Below are 20599 nucleotides of genomic sequence, written 5' to 3' on the forward strand. Positions count from 1 at the left end.
TTTATTTTTTTTAAGAATAGCCTAATTTTGATTTACAACAAAGAAGTTCCAGGTCTTAGGAGCCAGGCACACTTGTAAATTTCACAGGCTGGTTGTCCTCCTCCTCCAAGCCCCCTTCCCTCCCTCCCTCTCCTCCTCCTCGCTTCTCACCTCCCTCACCCGGCCGGCCGAGGGCCTCTCCAGCCCTCCCACAGCCCGCCTCCCCTCCTTCCCGGGAAGCTGAGAATCCGGACAGCCACTGGCCCACAGGGTTCCGGGCGCCCTCGGTCACCGCGTCCACTTCCGCCCGGGAAGAAGGCGCCTCCCACTCGGCTGCCCCTGACCGTGGCTCCGGGCTCTCGCCTACGGGTCTCGCCTCCTCCGCGCGGTAGACAGTTTGCAGGCGGCGACGAGGTACGTGCGCTTCCCGATCGCAGAAACGCGCCCCGATCTCGGCTCCACTAACTCAATGGGGTGTTAGCACAAGGTAACGGAGGGCTTGGCCGTGCGCACAGGTAATGCGCCCGTCAAGCCCATTTTCAAAAGCTGACTTGCATCCAAGCAGTACATTGTTACCGCAGAAAAGCCACCCTCGCCACCCCACCTGGGCATAGCTGCCTGTATTGTTTAGCCATGCAGTTGGAAAATAGTTGAAACCGTACTGTGTATAAACGTGTGCTCGTTCCCCCAAAGGCTTGTCAGAAGCCTTTCCTTCGTGCCACTAAATACTCTTTGTAACGATTTTTCCCACAGTGGAACATTTTGGTTGTATAGTTTTTACTACTATTGTGGGGGGGGGGGGGGGGATGAGCAGATTTGCATCAAGATCATTGCCCACAGTTGGCGGTATTTTTTAAAGGGTGGATATTAAGGGAGGAGGTGCTGGCTGCTGGGTACGTGCTGCCAAGAAGGAGTGCACAGTCCACACCCACAGCCGTGGGCCGGGGGGTGGGGGTGGGGGGCGCAGAAGTGTCGCCTTGCCCAGGCCTTGCCAACAGTGGCTCCTGCCACTTAGGTTTCTTGCTGATGGAAAACGCCGCCTGTTGCCTTCAAAAGACCATTTATAATGAGGTGGTCAGAAGGGAGCCCTGCGAGTATCTGGGGGAAACCCTATCTAGGTCTGACAGCGCCCAAGGAAAGGTCAAAGGCAGCTGCGTGCCAGGCGCGCTCCCCGGCCAGCGCGCGCTCCCCGCGCCTAGCCTTCTCCTCACCGCTGTCTGAGCGCGCTCCCTATAGAAAACACCAGCATGACTGCTGTCCAGTAATCACCAGAGGAGGTGGCGTTCTCAGACTCATCGAAGGAGGGGTAGGGCCCTGCCTTCCCCTGCAAGATTGAAAATCGGTTCCCAGGCACGTTCCCACCCTGTTTACCCAGTAAAAGGAAAAGGCGCCCAGCCTTCCCCGGTAGCCACCGCCCTTCCCATATTATCTTTCAGCGTTGCTTTTGCGGAGCTTGCAGAAGGTTTCTATTTCTAAATCTCCGGAGCTTCCAGAAATTTATTCCTAGACTAATTTGCATGTTACAACCCCATCTCCGCCAATCTCCTTCGCTCGTCAAAACCTGTTTTCTACATTTCTAGCGGAGATCTTCACTGCGTTGGGAAGTATGACTTCCGAGTTATTTAAATCCTGGGGAGTGTGAAAGCAGGAAAACCGCACTTGTTCACCACACGTTAGAGCCATTTCTCACCTTTCTGACTTCCGGTGAGAAAAAGGGACTGTTGTTCAATTATACTGGAAGAAAAAGGTAAAGATAAAAATTATGAACAGCAAATACATATCTATCAACAAGTGAAACTAAAAATCAAGTGAATAAAAAATCTGATGAACAGAATAAACTGGTGAATATAATAGAATCAGGGGCATAGAAAGGGAGTGGACTGACAATTCTCCAGGGGGAAAAAGGTGTGGGGGGTGCGGGAAGAGACTGGACAAAAATTGTACACTTATGGATGAGGACAGTGTGGGGAGGTAAGAGCAGAGGGTGGGGTGGGACCGGGTGGAGGGGAACTATGGGGGGAAAAAGAGGAACAATTGTAATAATCTGAACAATAAAGATTTATTTAAAAAAAGATAATTTTCCGAGAAAGGTAAAGTCATGACTCTCCTACAGATATAAAAAATGAGCACGTGTTAACGGTTCTGCTTTATTTACTAAAGAGGGAACCAGAAAGATATTATAACTGGTTCAAAAAAGAAGTCAAGCCCGCTGGCATGGCTCAGTGGTTGAGCGTCCACCTATGAACCAGGAGGTCCCTGTTCCATTCCCAGTCAGGGCACATGCCCGGGTTGCGGGCTCCATCCCTAGTATGGCGCATGCAGGAGGCAGCCGATCAATGAGTCTCTCTCATCATTGATGTTTCTATCTCTCTCTCCCCCTCTCTCTTCCTCTCTGAAATCGATTTTAAAATATTAAAAAAAAGAAGTCAAGAAGGACAAATTTGCATGGAGTAGAGGACTGCCTCAGGAAGGTAATTTGCAGATCCAGTGCGCACCAGTGCTCTCCATGGGCTTGTAGTTTTGTGGAGGCACGTGCTGTGTGAAGCAGGGCTGGAGGCTGTGCAGGAGGAGATTCCTCATTCATCACACTTGTTCAAGAACAGGGCAGACCCTATTCAGGGCCACCGCCACAGGTGTACGGACCAGTGCAATGGGATTTTGCAGTAGGAGAGAGATCGGGCCCCACTCTGAATACAACAAGGAAAAGTGGGGATTTATAGCCAAGGATCTGAGTAGGGGGGTCAGTGGATGGAAAATTACTAAGGAAGCATGAGGGTTTGGGGAATCCTGCTAACTGACTTGGCAGGATTTTGGCAGAAGACAAAGCCAAGGGCATTAGACATCACCTGGGGGATGGCAGAGGCTGCGGGTCAGGATCAGATATGGAGGGTGGGGGATTCTGATAAACTGACTTAGCAGGATTCTTACTAAAACTGGGCAATGCAGAGATGAACTCGGAAGCCCCAAAGTCAGGGCCTAATGGAGAACAGGGTTCAGAGGAGTTTGGTCAAGGAGAGAATCTTTGTCCAGGGACCCTCAGTGTGTAGGGGAGTGGGCTTGGCAGTCATTCTCACAGGTGTGGCATCTTGCATGAACGTTATGGGGTGGGGGGACCACGGGCATTAGTGGTGAGTTTAGTGTGGCATTGCCAATGAGCGTGCCCATTAGGGTGTCCTCTGCAGGAGCACGTGTTGGCCAGCCCTGAAGCCATAAAGAGGCCCCTGGCTTCTAGCAGTTTCACCAGTGGGGACCAAAGAGCTGGTCTCAGGGTGGCAGGATGTGTTGCCAAGTCCAGCTGCTATGATACAGAAAAGCCTTTCTGGACACACATTTTCTGAGGACCCCATCATACATGTCAGACGCACAGCCCATCCTTTCTAGGAGGAAACTGAAGCCTTACCACTCACAGTGAGTGACTCTATAAGGTCATATAGAAAAAACGGTTTCAATGGAAAAGTACTCACTGTCCACAGCACACCCTTCTGGGCTGTCTGATTCTAGCCGGGTTCATTGTATTTGAATGAGATTGCAATTCTTTGAAAGTCGTGGGTAACTGATAGATTTGTAAATTCGGTCCTATCTGGTAGAGATTTAATTGGCTTCTTCCCCTCCAGTGGAAAATCCGTTTTGTCTCCACTTGCAATTCATCTCAATCTTCCTTTACGACATATAAATTTGTGTTCTTTTCTTTTGTCCTTTGAATCAGTTATATAACATCAGCCTCATTCCCTCCTATCTTATGTGTAAAATAAAATCTTTAATATATTCATTTTATATCTATGGTTTTACTTTTTTTTAATTACCTTTTCACAAATGTGTCTTTTGGGGGAAAAAAAGCCATAATCCTGAAAGGTATATGCATATAGAAAATTTCTTTAGAGTACAGTCAGTAGATAGTCAAGGATATGTTCCCTGAGGCTCTCACACCGCGAGGGGGTACAGTCTGTAGAAACTGCCCTGCCCACCGTGACCTTGGCGTCACACAGGCTGCTGTGCCACGTGAAGGGTCTGGCAGGAGCCCAGACTTCCACACACAGCACACGCAGTCCTGTCCTGGCACCTCCCCTTTCTGCAGGCGAATAACCTTGCAGGATCAGTCCAGAGAGTGGGTCTCCTGGCTGTAAAGACTTCTTTTGGAGAGTGGATATCAACTGAAGATAAAGTTAAAAGATTCAGATTCAAGGCTAATTTGGAACGACCAGGATTTTCCGTGGTCCCCTCGCCCTCAGGACAGCCCAGGTAAGAAATCAGCCCAAGGAATCAGCTCCCAACAGCAGTGCAGTGGACATAAAATGCGCTGCTACCGATACTGGATTGTTCTGACTTCTCTTACTAATCATAATTTTATGATGTAGCTTATGGACAAAAAGCCATACCAAATAGAATCAAATTTCCTGTGATCAAATGGCTAGCTCTTAATTTCTCTCTTTAAAATTACGTTATTTCTAGTTATGAACATGTAGAATGCTCTGCAAAGTACATGATATAACATAGCTGCACCCATATTCACATGACCCAGATTTTTAAAAAACATTATCTTTTTTCTTATGTACTTCAAATCAAAACTTTTTAAGGAAATAAAATATAACAAATACAATTAGAGACAATAATCTCCTTTCCCCACCCATAACCACTCTCTAATGGTGGTGTGCTTCAGTCTCTTGAGTTATACGTTTAAACCCTATATTTATTAATAATATATGTATTATTTTGGGGTTTTAGTATTTATTTAGCATTAAAAAAGCTATCGTCATTATTATAGCATTATGTTTTTGAGATTTATCATATTGATATATATAGTTTGTTAATTGAACTGCTATGCAATATTCCTTTTATGAGTTTTTTGTGCCCTAGGGTTGCCATAAACTGGGTGACTTAAGACAACAGAAATTTATTCTCTCAAAAATTTATTCAGTTGTGGACGCCTGAAGTCCTAAACGATGGTGTTGGTAGGACCATGCTCTTCTTCAGACCTTTAAAGGAGAATACCTCCTTGCCTCTCTCCCAGTTTCTGGGGTTGAGTGGCCATCCCTAGGGTCCTTGGTTTGCAGATGCATCACTCCTCTGCTGTGTATCTGTCTCTATACCCACATTTCCCTCTTCTGGTAAGGACACCAGTCATTAATTAGATGAGCATCACCCTCACCAGGACGACCTCATCTTAACTTGATTACCCTCTGTGAAACCCTATTAATGAATAAGGTTCCATTCACAGGTTCTGGGGGTAGGATTTGACCTATCCTTTTTGGGGGACAGAATTCAAACCACAACAATGAATGAATCACAGTTTATCCCATTCTTCTCCTGATGGTCAATTAGTTGCTTCCAATTTTTGCCATCATGTCTATGCTACCAAGAATGTACTTCCATACCATCCACTGCATGCATGCATGGGAACACACACACACACACACACACACACACACACACACACACACGTGAATTTCTCTAGAGAATATACCGAGTGGTGGGATTTCTGGGTTGCAGGGTATCTTCATCACTGCTAGACCTTGACATACATATTTTTAGAGTTTGTATCAGCTTATATTCCATGGACACCATCTCCTAGTGTTAACACACTTATAGACAATCTTCAAGATGATGTAAAATGGTATGTCATTGATGTTCTTTGTATAATTTTCTCATATACTAGTGACCTTAATTATCTTTTCATATCATTCAGGTGTTCCCTTTTGTTGACTGGCCCACTCAATATCTTTGGAGCATTTTTCTGTTGATGTTGTCTTTTTCTTCTTGATTTATAAGAATTCTTCATATATTTTATCTAAATACGAAATCTGCTTTAAGAATGGTATCTTCTCTTAGTCCATACCTTGTCTTTTTGCTTTGTTTATCTTATCGATTTTAAAATTTCAATAAAAGTTAATTTTTTTTTGTTGAGGAAAATATTAAGCATATATCAAAGTAGAGCCCGGCTGGTGTGGCTCAGCAGTTGAGTGTTGACCCAGGAGCCAAGAGGTCACCAGTTCGATTCCCGGTCAGGGCACATGTCTGGGTTGTGGGCTTGATCCCCAGTGGGGGCCATGCAGAAGGCAGCTGATGGATGATTTCCTCTCTTATCCATGTTTCTATCTCTCTATCCCTCTCCCTTCCTCTCTCTCTAAAATTCAATTTAAAAAATATAAAAAATAAAAGTAGACAGACTAGTACAAAGGATGCTCCTGAACTCACCACGCAGTTCCAACACTGTGACACAGGGACACCCACTGCCACTGCCGAGAACCAATTCCAGCATGTAATAGTTACACGAGTTTCACCAAAAGGTTGGTGAAGCTTGAGGAGCTCAACAGGGTTGAGTCAAATGTAGTTTACCTGTTGGAAACGGCTAAACGGCACTTCCTCCAAACCTGAATAGGATGATTGTCTGCTGCCAGACAGCTCAGGGCATGTTATTGCCTCCTGTTGGCCAAACACCTGAACAGCTGTAGGCTATTCCCCAAACTGATAATATTTCTGTATATCCGTTGATACTTTACCCTTTGAAGTGTATATTTCCACCTTGCCTTAGGACAAGTTGTGTTGAATAAAAGCACGGGTCCTTGGTCAAGGAAGAGTCTTCAGTTCCCTTTAGCTGAAGCTTCTCTGACCCCCAATGCCTTTCAAAACTATCTTTCGTCCTTGGACTTCTTAATCATCTACGCTCAGCCCCTTTCTCCAGAGTGCTGAACCCTTTGTAAGGCTGGGAAAAGAACCCCAGCATTATGGCACCCCGAACAGGAGACACCAACATGCCACCATCCGCTGGGCTATTCTGAAACAAATGCCAGACCTCTGGTCATTGTATCTGTAGGGACATCTTTGGGTTCAGTGTTCCTATGGTCTCCTTTCTGATGGTACCTCGACATTTAAAAATTCATTTTGAGAATCTGTCTCATATAGTGAATTTAATCTATTTCTATTTATTCGGATCTATTTCAGTCACATACTTTCTCCCATTGCAGTTGATAGGTTTAGTTTTTCTTTCGTCTTCTCTCCTGCTTTCAGTTTGTTTGGTGAAGCTTGCTCGGTAGGTCCTGTCCTCATTTCTCCCCACGCTGTCACCATTATTTCTCCTGATTATTGTGTATTTGGAGCGCTTCCTCCCATTTGGCACTTTATAGTGAGTTCCTTTTCCATGGTAGCATTTTCGGCCTGGATTGTGAAAGTCTGGCTATAAAGTAGATTTGCTTTTGCTTCTGCCAGATGCCCAGGGCCAGTTACGTTCATTTCTCAGCCAGGTTTTCCTACTTGAAACAAAGGATCTTGTAAATTGGGGTGATGGTTTTTTTTATAACCTCCTAGGCTTCCTTACATATTCCTAGTCCTGGGTCCACAGTTTTTCTTTGCTGTTGTTTCTTATGTATCCCACTAACTCAGAACCCTTGAGGGCTCTGATGTTGCGTGGAGTGGTCTCAGCTACAAATCCCAATTCATGGGTTCCCAAGGCCTGACTGGACGCAGAATCCAGGCTGGGTTAGGGTGGTCCCGGGTCTGGCCGGTCTCCAGCCTTGGCCGGGCTCTCAGCAGCATCTGTTCCCGCCACCCTCACCCTGGTTTTGGCTTCCTCTCCAGTTCCAGCCCTGGTGCTGTTCCCTTCTTCCCATGTGTTCTTATTTGCTGGTTACACTCACTCCGGTATTTCTAGTGTTTGCAATGTGAATGGAGTCTTATTTAGCTCCAACCTGTGGTGTTGCCAGAACCAGCAGCCAATATTGTTTGTTTTTTCTTCTTCCAGAAAACAGATTTTAAAGGTGTGCCTGATAGATATTACACATATTAAAGGTATATGAGAACATGTTAAGTTAATATAAAATTGTTCCCTATGATGTCTTCAGATGGACCAAATACCAGCACTGATTTCTTGCATGAGTACACTAGGAGTAGAGTCAATCTTGATTTTAGTTTATTTACTGTTCAAAACCTTTAGATTTGCCCCATTCGGAATATAAAGCATGTTTCTCTCTCTGTAGCCCGACTTAAATATCTCCAATGGCTAACGAAGCTCATCCTTGTCCCTGTGACATTGGCCATAAGATGGAATATGGAGGGATGGGGCATGAAGTTCAAGTTGAACATATCAAGGCTTATGTCACCAGATGCCCCGTTGATGCTGGCAAAGCCGTGATTGTCATTCAAGATATATTCGGTTGGGAGATGCCCAATACCAGATATATGGCTGACATGATCTCAGGAAATGGATACACGTGCGTATAAAATTCTATTTTTCTTTGAGAAAATCCATGGAAATTTCTGTGATGTATATTGTGTTCCCTTCAGGGAAAACAAAAACAACCCCTAAAACCCTGACTGTATTCTTTTTTTCTCTTTGTAAATAACTAAATAACTATTTTTATTGTTGACACTATTACAGATGCCCCCCCTCTTTTGCCCACCTCCACCCAGCTCCCACCGCCCCCCCCTTCCCTCTGGCCTTCACCACTCTATTGCCTGTGTCCACAGGTTATGCATATGTGTTCTTTGGCTAATCTCCTCACCTTCTCTTATCTAGTCCCTAATTTACATGATCTACTTCCTTATCTCTCTGGGAAATGTCATATGAAGCTTAAATCACCCACATGCTCTCCACCAGAACCCCCCGAGTTCCCGGGCTTCAGGTCTTCCTGGGGATGCCCTCAATGTGGGGCCCCTCGGGACACAGCCACAGGACATGTGTCCTTGGAAAGACCTCGCTAGCTCTGAGATGACCCATTACTTGGCCCTTGGAGCATGTCAGCCTCCAACTATCATGGCCCGTCTGTATTAGACTGGGTTCCAGGACTGGCCCAGTGAGACCTCGCTGTCTCCCAAAGGTTCTGCCTTTGTCCAGTTGCGTGGTGAAGGCTGCTACCTGTTCGCTTATCGACTGCCCTGGTGTTGGTAACAGCTACAGGGAAACGCAGGAGGGAGGGCAGGAACCACTCCTTCCTCTCCAGCTTCAGAAAGCGTGAAACCCAGCGTGCCCTGAGCTTGGAGCACCCGATTTCCTTTGTTTTCTCCCCAAAGAGAAGCTGGAAATCAAAGGGTGCACCTTCCTGGTTTTCCTAGAAAAGAACCGATTTAAAGGAAGCGGCCCCCTGCTGTGTGATGCAAACTTAGTGTTGACTAAAAAGAGGATTCACTCGATTTTTCACTTTTTAATACCCTTCAGTTTATTTTAGAGATGAGGCAATTTAACATCCCAGCGGCAAGCCCAGTAATAAAACAAAGGACAGCCAGCCCTGATCGCTCTGGCTCAGCCAGACCCTGAGTTCAGGCTGTGAAGGGCTGGTGTCCTCCCCGCGACCCCTCCTGGGAGGCACCATCATTGTTCTCCTTTCGCCGAGCAGGAAATCAGGGCCTGAGGACTGAGGTGCCTCAGGTCACCCTGCCCCAGGCAGCTGATCGAATGGGGCTGCAGCTTCTGTTGTTTCAGGTGGTTGCTTTGGTTGGGGGTAAGGAGTCCAGATGCCTGTGATTTACAGAGCCCTTTCACACGTGGACAACTCATTTTCCCTCCAAATAACCCTCTGAGGTTGGGCGGGGCTGGGTGCAGTCTCTGTTTCTCAGATGGAGAACATGGGGCTGCATGTTGTTAGATGATTGAAGAATACGGGGCAGCCGAAACTGGCGTGACTCAGTGGATAGAGCGTCGGCCTGTGGACTGAGGGGTCCCAGGTTCAATTCCGGTCCGGGGCATGTACCTTGGTTGCGGGCACATCCCCAGTCGGGGTGTGTGCAGGAGGCAGCTGATTGATGTTTCTCTTTCATTGATGTTTCTGGCTCTCTTTCCCTCTCCCCTCCTCTCTGTAAAAAAATCAATAAAATATATTTAAAAACAAAAAAGAAAGAAAAAAAAGAATACAGGGCAGACAATGCAGTACTGGAGCTGGAATTTACCTTCTTCTGACCCAAATGTCAGTGTCCTTTCTGCCCCTGCAGGAGGCGCTGTGGGCCCCCATCCATGGCGACCGCCCTTTGTGTTGGAAACCGGTCTCTGGGTGGGTCAGTGCTGGCCTGGTCCTCCTGGGTGGACTTGCGGGGAAGATTGTGAAAGGGAACGGAGTAAGCCGCCCCAAATGTGCTGCGTGGCATGGGCACTGCTTTGAGCTGAAGGCACTCAAGCCCCAGCAGACTCAAGAAAAACTTTTACTTCTCCCTTAATTACCTAAAAGAGTTTAGATAGGAGGCCTGACCCAGAAAGAGCGCTATTACCAGAGATAACTTTTGCCTGAATGACCTACCTGTGGGCAGGACAGACTTCTAATTACCAACCCTCTGGTCTTTTGTCGTCCTGTGACTTAATCTTCCCTTTGAAGCCCTATCCGGGTCCTTATCTCAGGGTGGCATATAGCTTCAATTGTCTGACTGACTGCCTTTACGTCTCATATTTTTATGAGGCTCCCGTACATGTGAAATTGTTGACATAAGTAATGTTCAAACCTGGAGAAAATTTTTATAAGAGTTTATTTGAGCCAAACTGAAGACGTGCCAGGTAGCAAGATCTCCCATGCTCCTGAGAATAACAGGAAGTAATAAATGGCACATTTTGGAATTCAGGAGGGAAAGTATGGACGATTACATGGAGGTGAGAGAAGCAAGGTGGGGAATGAATTACAGGAGAGTTAACAAGAGTATGTGCTCTTTTGAGGGCGGTTATGCTTATTTCAAAGATGTGTTAACCTAGATGCCCAGAAACAATGGACGGGGCTTGCTTAAGACAAAGAAAAACCTGTTACTAAAAAAGTATATGCCTGGGACATAACTACCCACCACCAGCTGCCCAGTTAAAGAATTTATCATCAGATGACCCTGTGAGGTTACTTTCCTTAGAACCCCCTTTTTTACCCACAAAATCGGATTTGTTTTTCACCTGTTCATGTGTCTTATGTCAATATAATTACTAGCCAAAGAACCTAGAAGGGAAGGAGGGAAATTTTTTCCTCCCCTACAATAGACATGGACTCGGGCAAGCTGGCTGTTTGCCGCGGCCCCTTTTAGAACCCTCATTAGACTACACTATCCAACAGGAAACTGTGCCCTGCTGGCATGCTGGGCGGAGCTAGGGAAAATTGCTTGGTCATAGTGACTTGACATGCTAACCAGGTGTGCCCTTCTGACCTGAGGCTAATGTGAAAGGCCAGCTGAGAGGTTTGGGGACAGAAGGGGCCCACCTCGCTCCAGGCCCTTGCTGGTGGGGTCCCCTTGTCCTGTGCGGTAATATCTCCTGGGGTGTGTGCACTGCTGAGTCTCCTGGTCACGTTAGATGGGCTGGGCTACAAACAGGCTACCAGAGGCCGTGCACCTTCGGTTGTGAAATCTGAGATGGCTTGGCCTAGTGCCCGTTGGCCTCTTTGCTGTGATCAAAGTTGGCCCTTGTGGCCATGACTTCTCTTTTCCTATGAGTGAGAATCGCCAACGTAGCACATTTCTTAATGAATGTAGGCAAACACTGAGTCCCAACAGCAACAGAAACTAAGATCAGTTACTGTCCCTAATTTACAGAACCATCGTTCCAGACTTCTTTGTAGGGCAGGAGCCATGGCACCCCTCTGGGGACTGGTCCACTTTCCCAGAGTGGTTGAAAACAAGGAATGCCAGAAAGATCGACAAGTAAGTAACTGGCGGGTGTGGCTGTGTTTGTGGTGTCCCCCAGGGAACCCAGGAGAGCAGAGTCTTGAGGGAGAGGTGGGTCTGGCTTCGCGGTCCAGACATCTACCCTCCCTCTGAGTAGGACTTGGATGGCCAGGACCCTCGAATTAAGTACATTGCTTCCAGCTGAAAATGTCTTCTGAGTTGTTCCAAACAACCAATTTGCAAATGAACTGTTTGCAAAGCCAGGGCAACTGCCCTTAGTCCCCTCCTGGCTTAAGTAGTCCTGGTGGCTTTCCAAATCTTTCTCTACTCTTTGGATACAGGAGGAGAGGCGATGCAGAGTGGGTTAGGCAGGGGGAGTCAATGTGCCAAGTCAGAGAGTTTGGGGAGCTGCCCAGTTGTGACTGGTGCCTGTTGGAGAGAGGAGCCTGGGGTGCTGGGCAGGGACAGATCTTGGGGTCAGGTCTTAGAGCCATGCTGTGGCCTTTGGCCTTTACGCTGAGGCTGGGGAAGGCTGTCGCTCAGCTTTCAGCTGGGCAGTGAGCTGGTGGGATTTGCTGGTCTTTTGGAAAGAGCCCGCCTGCAGCCCTGTCAGGTGGTTGGAGGAGCTGGGCTTGGCAGGGAGACTTGCCAGGAGAGGCATCATTCGTCACTGGGCAGGAGGTGGTGAGGAGGCAGCTAAGAAAGTAAGAATCTCAGAACCTCAAGGAAGAGCTGCAGATAAACTCCTGTTACCTGCCCCAGTGCCCTTCCCAGGGCCTCACAAAATACCTCTTGATTCACGAATAACTTTTCTTTCTGTTCTAGAGAGGTGGATGCTGTCTTGAGGTATCTGAAACAACAGTGTCACGCCCAGAAAATTGGCGTCGTGGGATTCTGCTGGGGAGGAATTGCTGTCCATCACGTGATGATGAAATACCCAGAATTCAGGGCAGGGGTGTCTGTGTATGGTAAATCTGCCTTGTACAGGTTTACACAGTGAACACAGGAGAATTCGTGGGTGACCATGCCATGAGCCTCTTCCCGAGCTAAGGGTCCCAGGTGTAACACAATACCCAGTGGTCATGAAATTGGCTTTAAAAGTCTGAAAGTCCAGGTGAAGGTTTGTACTGCAGTAACCAGAGGATGTCACTGGGAGTAGGGAGACCCGGGTTCCAAAAGTGTTGCTTTGGGAAAGTCACCTGATGTCTCAGTTTCTTCACTTGGGACAAAGGGGATAACATTTCTTTCTGCGATAATGGTGAATATTAAGCAGTATTTTCATGAGGGTTATTTAGAAAGGATTTTTCCAAGGTAAAAATTATTCTCAACTGCACCCCCACCCACAAACACACACTCTATAAAGAAGGGAAGAAAAGAAAACCTACTCTGAAATGTAAATAGCAACATAAACATGTCAGCCCAAACAAACCAAAGGTATCATAGCACTGATGAGAACATTCTATCTGTGTATAGACATGGCATACTAAGTTCACAATATAGAAGCAGTCAGACCATAAAAAATTGCTTAAAAAAAGAAAAGAAAATTTGGCCTTCTTTCATAATATATATCATATAGTTATATTAATGATTCTCATTTGGCTTAATGGTTCCTCACTGTAGTATTTTTGCTTAGTTTTAGCATTAAAAAATCCCTTTAACTTTACATGAAAGGAGTAAATTTCCCGTTGTCACCGGGGTTGCTAGAACATGCAGTCCCTTTGTGCCAATTAGCAAAAGGTGCTCCTGCGTGAACGGCTCTCTGGCACCCCCTTCTGGCCTCTGTTGCACAGTGCAGGAGCTGTGGAGCGGCAGGACTAAGAGAGGCCAGGGCGGGGCATCAAATCTGCCTTGTACAGGTTTACACAGTGAACCATGCATAAGGTGGGGCGGGGAGCGTGGCCATCTGTCCTGTGGCTCTCTGACTCCTAGAGAGGACTTACAGGTGAGGGGAGGCTATCTAGGTTACTTAGCTTCTCTTTGCTGCCAACAGGAAAGGGGAGGAAAAGCCACCCATTCTTTTCTCCCTCCTACTGACTAGGACTCTCCTTAACCAAACTTGAGTCAGGCTCCTCTATTCCTCTCTGAGTAGGCTCCGACTTTCAACTCTGTCCTTGGCCTACTGGGTCAGTTTAGGGAGGATCCCTCACCTTTAATACCTGATCAAATTTCTCTCTCTCTCTCTCTCTCTCTCTCACACACACACACCCCACCTCCCCAACCCCCATCCTCTCTATCTTGTCCCCTGGCCTGTCTTCAGCTGGAATCCTACCAAGCTGTCTGGCCAGAACCCCTCTTCCCCAGATGTTTCCTCTTAGTTTTCTTTTTAAATATAGTTTTATTGATTTCAGAGAGGAAGGGAGAGGGGGAGAGGGAGATAGAAACATCAGTGATGAGAGAGAATCATTGATCGGCTTCCTCCTACACGACCCCCCCTGGGGATCAAGCCTGCAACCTGGGCATGTGCCCTGACTGGGAATCAAACCATTGACCTCCTGGTTCATAGGTCAACACTCAACCACTGAGCCATGCTGGCCTGGCTCCTCTTAGTTTTCCATCCACAGCTCCCACCCTGCTCCTTGGTCATAAATCCCCACTAGATAAGCTCCTTGTTGAGACTAATTTTATAGGGCAGCCCACTTCTGTGGAATTGCTTAAAAAAAGAAAATATATATAATTTTGAAAAATCAAACCAAACCCATGTAGTTTTCTGTGGCACGTGCATGGATGGAAATCATACCTTGTGTTCCCGTCCCCATCCTGCAGGCATCGTCAAGGATTCTGATGATGTGCACAGTTTGAAGAACCCCACGTTGTTCATTTTTGCAGAAAATGATGCTGTGATTCCTCTTGATCAAGTAAGATGGCATCTTTTCTTTTCGCATATTTAATAACACGATTTGACATTTGGGGGGAAAACATACTAAAGTGTTCATTGGTTGCTCCAAATATTTTTCAACATTAAGTTTTCAAAAAATTTTTATTTTTAATATTAAGTTTTAAAGTTGGGTTTCATTGGGGATGTACAGTGTGATTTCAACCCTCCCCAACATGCTCTTGGCATGACCTGGTTACCAGGCATAGAGGAGGCCCTGCCTCCTGTCCCCACATGTGTAATCCTGGAGTTGGTAAAGGAAATGAAGATGAACTGTGGTTCAAAAGCAGTCATTTAGAAATTATTATTATTATTCATAAGCAATACTTTAGATTAATACATATTTCAAATAGCTTATACTTGAATATATTGAAATTTATATCAAATATATTGAATATTGTATATTATATATACTTGAATAAGTTAAATTATACAATTTAAAATAGTTGATGTTGTATTGTTTTTATATTGCCCTGAATTCTCTCCTTTGCCAAAGGTAAGGACTGTGTTGGTTATAATATTAAAAGTAAAAAATTCATTATGACTATGGAACTCAATTTAAAGCATTAATGTTGAATTTTTTTTATGAGGAGATTTTGAGATTAGGAAATATTACTACAGGGTTAGAATCATTTCATCATGAAAATCTTTGCATACCAGGTCTCTTTGCTGACCCAGAAGTTGAAAGAACACTGCAAAGTGGAATATCAAATTAAAACATTTTCCGGTCAAACTCATGGGTTTGTGCATCGAAAGAGAGAAGATTGTTCACCTGAAGATAAGCCCTATATTGATGAGGCAAGAAGGAATTTACTCGAATGGCTGAGCAAGTACATTTAGCAGTGGCCAATGCAAACTTTTCTCAAGATAGCGTTTGTCTGGAAATTGGCTTTGAAATATTTAATCATTTTATTTAATTTCCACTTTGTATAAAATAAATCAAGGAATCCTGAAATTCATTACTTCATCTGAAACACAGATTCAGTAGGAAATGTTAATGTATGAAATAATTTTTTAATATGTACCTAAAATAGCCCTGACTGGTTTTGCTCAGTGGATAGAGTGTCAGCCTGCAGACTGAAGGGTCCAGGGTTTGATTCTGGTCAAGGGCACATGCCCAGGTTGCGGGCTTGATCCCCAGTAGGGGGCGTGCAGGAGGCAGCCAGTCGATGATTCTCATCATTGATGTTTCTATCTCTCTCCCTCTTCCTTCCTTGTCTGAAATCAATAAAAACATATTTAAAAAAATATGTACCTAAATAAAAAATTTAAAAATAGGTTAGTACCTGGAGAATTTGATTGATAGAGTAATATCCTAAAATTAGCAAAAATCCTGGGGCTATTCTGAACCAGCTGACAGCTCAGGTGTGACCTTTCTGTTCTTCAGTGGAGGACATCTTTTAAAATGACTGATGTTGCAAAGCCATGGAAGCATGAACTATAAACTCAGGTAGATAAAAGCCCAACTTAATTAGATGTTTATCTTTGTCTTAATACAAATGAATTTCATGTTCATATATTGCACTATGAGAACCAGAGATTAAAATAGGGGTCCGTGGGCCTAATTATATCAAGCTAGTAAACTTTTGAGTTTTTGAATTTGTGGCTTTTTCTAGAAGCTAATTAAAAAATGATGGATTGGAGTTACCATCAAGCTGTCTCCTAGGCATTTTTGGGCCCCAGGGGTTGGGGCTGTATCAAAAATCACTCATGCATTCAATCAGAATTAAAATGAAGTCAAATAAAAAATCCAGCTCCTCCTCAGTAGCCCTGCCACACGGTGGGCGCTCAGTAGCCGCGTGTGGCCAGTGGGGACCGTATGGGGCAGTGCTCACCTACACGAGTGAAGGCCCTTCACCTCCTGCTGACTTTCTGTTAATCCTGTTATCCCCCATGCGACAGCTCTGTGGTTGGTCTTTCCAGTTCCTGCTGAGAATTTGGTTACTTGGCAAACTAACCAAACCTAGACCAGGGAGCTGTCCTCCCATCGGACCCTCTCCTCTCGGTCTGCAGACACCAGAAGGGCTGCTTACTTGCCAGCCCACCCAGGCCTGGGCCCTTGGAGGCTCCCTCCTCTGGGTGGGAGGATGGGAAGGGGGTTTGCTTGGGTCCTGGCTGGAGGGTGGGGTACTTCATCCCCATGTGCCAGGGCCCACGTGGGGCCATTCCTTGTCAGGCCTGGGGCTCCTGGAGGGAAACCCGTGGAAGGTGGGGAGCAAGGAGCCCTGCAGCCTCAGGGAGCCACATCCACTCTGTCTCTTTCATTGGTGTGTGTGTGTGTGTGTGTGTGGGGGGGGGGGGGGGCTGCAGAGTCCCAGCTGTGTCAGCAGCAGGAGTGACACATGGGCCCTCGGGAAAGGGAGGGATAAGGGAGCAGTGAGTGGCTTGACCCCAGGCCGGGGAATGGAGAGGAGGGAGTCCAGAGCCATTAGATGGACACAGTGAACTAAGTATCTGAGGTCAGCTCAGAGGTAACCCGGACAGGGAATAACGGGAGTATTATCAGCGTACCTTGCCTTGGGTTAGGGTGGGGACTACACATCCTTCAGAGGGAAAGAGATAGAGGAACCAGGGATGCATGAAGATAACTAGAGCTTCCATGAAAATCAGAATTTCAAAAAGTAAAAAAAAAAAGGTTGAGGGGAGACCGTCACTGAGAGCTCTCCCCCTCTCTGGGCCATGTGAGGTGCAGCGAGTAGGGCTGTGTACAAACTGGCAAGCAGGCCCTCAGCAGACCCTGGATCTGCCAGCTCCTTGATCTTGCTTGGACTTCAGCCTCCAGAACTGCAAGAAATGTTTATTGTGTAAGCCCTCAGTCTGTGCCGTTTAGTTCAGTAGAGTAACTGAACTAAGACAGTCGCTCTATTGAAGTAAAAGGCTCACTATATTCAGTTTTCGAGACAATGTTATATAGCCAATTCTGAGTAACCAGTGTGTCAGTCATTCTTTGAAGTACAACTGGTGTTCCACAAAGGCCTAGATCAGCTGAGACAACCACCACGCTCGCGGCACGGATCTCTACACGCTTACGTCACAGAACACTGAAAAGCCGTGCACTCGAGGGCTGAGAGCTGATGACTTAGTAACCTGTAATCGCTTGATCAAGGCCATCCTTTGGTGAAAATGGCTTTTTTTAGTGTGTGGGGTGAAGATGACTATTCACTGGTACCATTTGGTGCTACTGGCCACTCACGTTAACATGAAAGCAATTTTACCCTCCATTGCCTTAGTATGGTCAGTGCTACAGTGAACAAGGCAAATAAACTTCGTATGGAAACACTTTCACCCTCATGGGCCCTGGAAAGGGTCCAGGACCCCAAGAGGCCTATGGGCCACTTTGAAACCCACGGTCAATACCTATAGAACACACAACAGCACTCAGGACACAACAAACACTATTGCTGTCAGGTTCTCCCTGCTTTTGCCTACCCTGCACATTTTCTGTCTTTGGTACCCCTTTTTTCTAGTGATTTAGATGGCCCCATCTTGCAAGGGTGCCTGCAAGATCACTTGAAATGGATTAACACTTCTCCGTGCTTACAAATAATAATTTATTTTTAATTACCGCCATTGCCCCCAATCCTAAACTCTCAGTCCTTTGGTGGAGCTACTTCACAGAGAAGACACAAAAGGATTAAAGAAGTTCAGTCCCATGTAACAGACTAGTCTCTCAGCCCTTCCAGAGGCATTGTACTTTTTAAGTTTTTAAAATTGGTTTTAGAGAGAGGGAAGGAGATAGAAACATGGATGAGAAAGAAACATTGATCGGTGGCCCCATGCTGGGGATTGACGCTCAACCATTGAGCCACACTGGCCAGCTGGGCAGCATTTGCACTTTTGAGTGGTTAATAACAACCAGACTATTTAACAAACATCAAGTAAGTCCACCTTGGGGTCATGTTCCTTTAGTTGCTCTTGGCACACATGGGATGAGATGGGGGTCATCTAAAGTAGAAGCGGTGTGAGACTTGACAAGTGATTTGGGATCTGAAGATAAAGTAACACTGCCTTGAAGAGGGGCTTTTAATGAAATAAAGTCAACAGCTGTGAAACTATCTCTCTACATGGTTTCCAATTCATAGGCCACGTACTTTCTTTTCAATCACAAAAAGCACCAGGGACATTTCTGAGGTTCATTTTCAGAGGGGAAGAGTGGTTTAGTGGCTCTTTTCACACAACCACGAACCCCTTCAGGCCAGGCTCTGGTCCAAAGCAAGCTGCTCTCTGCAGGCTGGAATCAGTCCTTGTAAATCAGTTCATCAGGACTACCAGTCACTTCTCTAAGCAGGGCTATGTCTGATGAGAACCTGCTCTCAGAATATAGATGCAATCTGACGTGGCACCCAGCATGCAGTAGCGCAAATTATAATAGTGTGACTTCATAAGCCATTGTATGATGAAATACTCAATTGTCCAGTTCCATAGACATTCTAAAATTAGGAAGATATTAGCACTTATTCCAAAATCCACAGTATAGTTGTTTAGCAAAACCATCAATGCAAAAACAAAAAACAACAAAAACAACCAATGCATTAACAGAGAAAACACAGTGACTCAATGGTTAAGACTGGTCCGTGTCCAGGTTCACAGGTGATCCTGATACTTTAGTCAGGAAGAATAATTTCCTAATTTTAGGAAATTTGACAAGCCTTATCAGCAAACCCCTACCCCTGGTGGTTTTACCGATTGGGGTTAGTGGCTGGGACTTCGATTCTTGTCGACACAGATTTTAACGAAATGAAAGTAAAGCAAAGTGGGACTTATTGAAAGATACACTCCAAGTAAGGAGTGGGACAGTTGAGAGATATGGCCCCAAACTCCTGGGTTATATGCTTTAAATAAGGGGTTATATAGGTAGAGACTGTCATTTGCATTCAAGGATTGACGGGAAAAGGTTATGTATTTCTTCTGTGCACGCCCTTACCCATAATGCATATACAAAAACCCACGGGTGTGTAAAAACTGCAATACAATTTTATTATTAGTCCAGGACCCTAGTAAGGTCCAATTGAGGTTATGTCATTTTCCTCTGAGCTTGTGCCAAGAACCAGCGGGTTCAGAACCTGCCCACCGGTGGTCTGCTGGCTGCTGGGCCGCCCAGAGGCAGTTGGAAGGCAATGTTGGTCTGAACCTTGTTCAGGACTCCAGGGCAGGCCCCACCCCAGCCGCTCACGTCTAACTTCCTGCCTAACAGTAGCACATAAGCACATATTACGATTCTCTGTAAGAAACATTCTTTTAGAAAACCTAGAAACATACACAAGCAGAATAGCATAGTGGATGAGAGGGGAACCTAGACCATCTGGATTTGACCTGGCTATACAATTTATAGGCTACGAGATGTCTAGCAAGTGATCGAATCCCACCTTAGGGTGCAAATAAAAGAAATGTATCTCCTTCACAGGATGAGAACTGAAACCACTGAACTCAAGTCTTCAAACGGGCTACTGGGTGGCCTGTGGTAATGGCAGCCACTGCTGCAGTGGCCAGTGTTATCTCAGTACAGAATTAAGCCAATACCAATGTACCCATTCATGGCAATTGCCAAGGCATTTCCTCCCACTGGATCCATTTCTCCCTTATTTTCTAGAATTCACTCTACCCTCCACTTGTTCTGCCCTCTAATAACCTCAAATGGGTTCTCACTCGCTGTTCTAGTTATCTGTAGGTGCTGTAGGAGTCTGTGCCCAGGAGGCCTTCTCCCTACACAAAATGGTTTGCATTCAGGGTGGTCCAGAACTAGAAAAAAACAATAGGGATTAAGTGAAGATTAAACTTTCAATGCTGGTCTCATTAGCACTGTAATATCCTAGGTCAGTGGTTGGCAAACTCATTAGTCAATAGAGCCAAATATGAACAGTACGATTGAAATTTCTTTTGAGAGCCAAATTTTTCAAACTTAAACTATTTAAGTAGGCACATTGTTATTAACTTAATTAGGGTACTCCTAAGCTGGCCTTTGCTAAAAACTCAAGGGGCCAAAGAGCCGCAGTTTGCCGACCACTATCCTAGGTTATGTCAATGTAACCTAATAGCACTTAAGACAGCCCATAATTTTGTGGTAGAAACACCCATCTATGACAGATCTCTAGAATCAAAAGATCCACCCATTGAGGTAGGTGGAGCATTTAAATACACTTGAGGATCAAGCCCATATTCCTCTCAATGTTAAATCTTGAGAACAATCTTAATGTT

The 20599-nt window shown here is 45.6% G+C and overlaps 1 protein-coding gene across 4 annotated transcripts; it reads left to right on the plus strand.

Annotated features, from left to right (window-relative positions):
* The first annotated feature begins 252 nt into the window (after positions 1–252).
* CMBL (carboxymethylenebutenolidase homolog) lies at positions 253–15944 on the plus strand. 4 transcript variants are annotated; one of them, XM_079783371.1, is made up of 8 exons: positions 275–393; positions 1560–1726; positions 4055–4218; positions 7950–8183; positions 11461–11568; positions 12358–12500; positions 14296–14387; positions 15065–15944. In XM_079783371.1, exons 4-8 carry the CDS (start codon positions 7969–7971, stop codon positions 15242–15244), a joined length of 738 nt encoding a protein of 245 aa, XP_079639497.1. In that variant the 5' UTR covers positions 275–393; positions 1560–1726; positions 4055–4218; positions 7950–7968; the 3' UTR covers positions 15245–15944. The 4 variants fall into 4 exon arrangements, with proteins under 4 accessions (XP_079639495.1, XP_079639496.1, XP_079639498.1 ...); XM_079783370.1 differs by lacking the exon at positions 1560–1726 and having other exon boundaries at positions 266–393; XM_079783369.1 differs by lacking the exons at positions 1560–1726; positions 4055–4218 and having other exon boundaries at positions 253–393; positions 15065–15943.
* Positions 15945–20599: the final 4655 nt, after the last annotated feature.

Source organism: Cnephaeus nilssonii, assembly GCF_951640355.1.
Source record: "Cnephaeus nilssonii genome assembly, chromosome: 2".
NCBI classification, from domain to species: domain Eukaryota; kingdom Metazoa; phylum Chordata; class Mammalia; order Chiroptera; family Vespertilionidae; genus Cnephaeus; species Cnephaeus nilssonii.

Bases quoted from the DNA above. Each gene is read 5' to 3' on its own strand.
- CMBL (XM_079783369.1), top strand. From the start codon at position 7,969: ATGGCTAACGAAGCTCATCCTTGTCCCTGTGACATTGGCCATAAGATG. The intron at 8,184-11,460 runs GTGCGTATAAAA...CCTAATTTACAG, and splicing joins ATCTCAGGAAATGGATACAC to AACCATCGTTCCAGACTTCT. The intron at 14,388-15,064 runs GTAAGATGGCAT...TTTGCATACCAG, and splicing joins CTGTGATTCCTCTTGATCAA to GTCTCTTTGCTGACCCAGAA.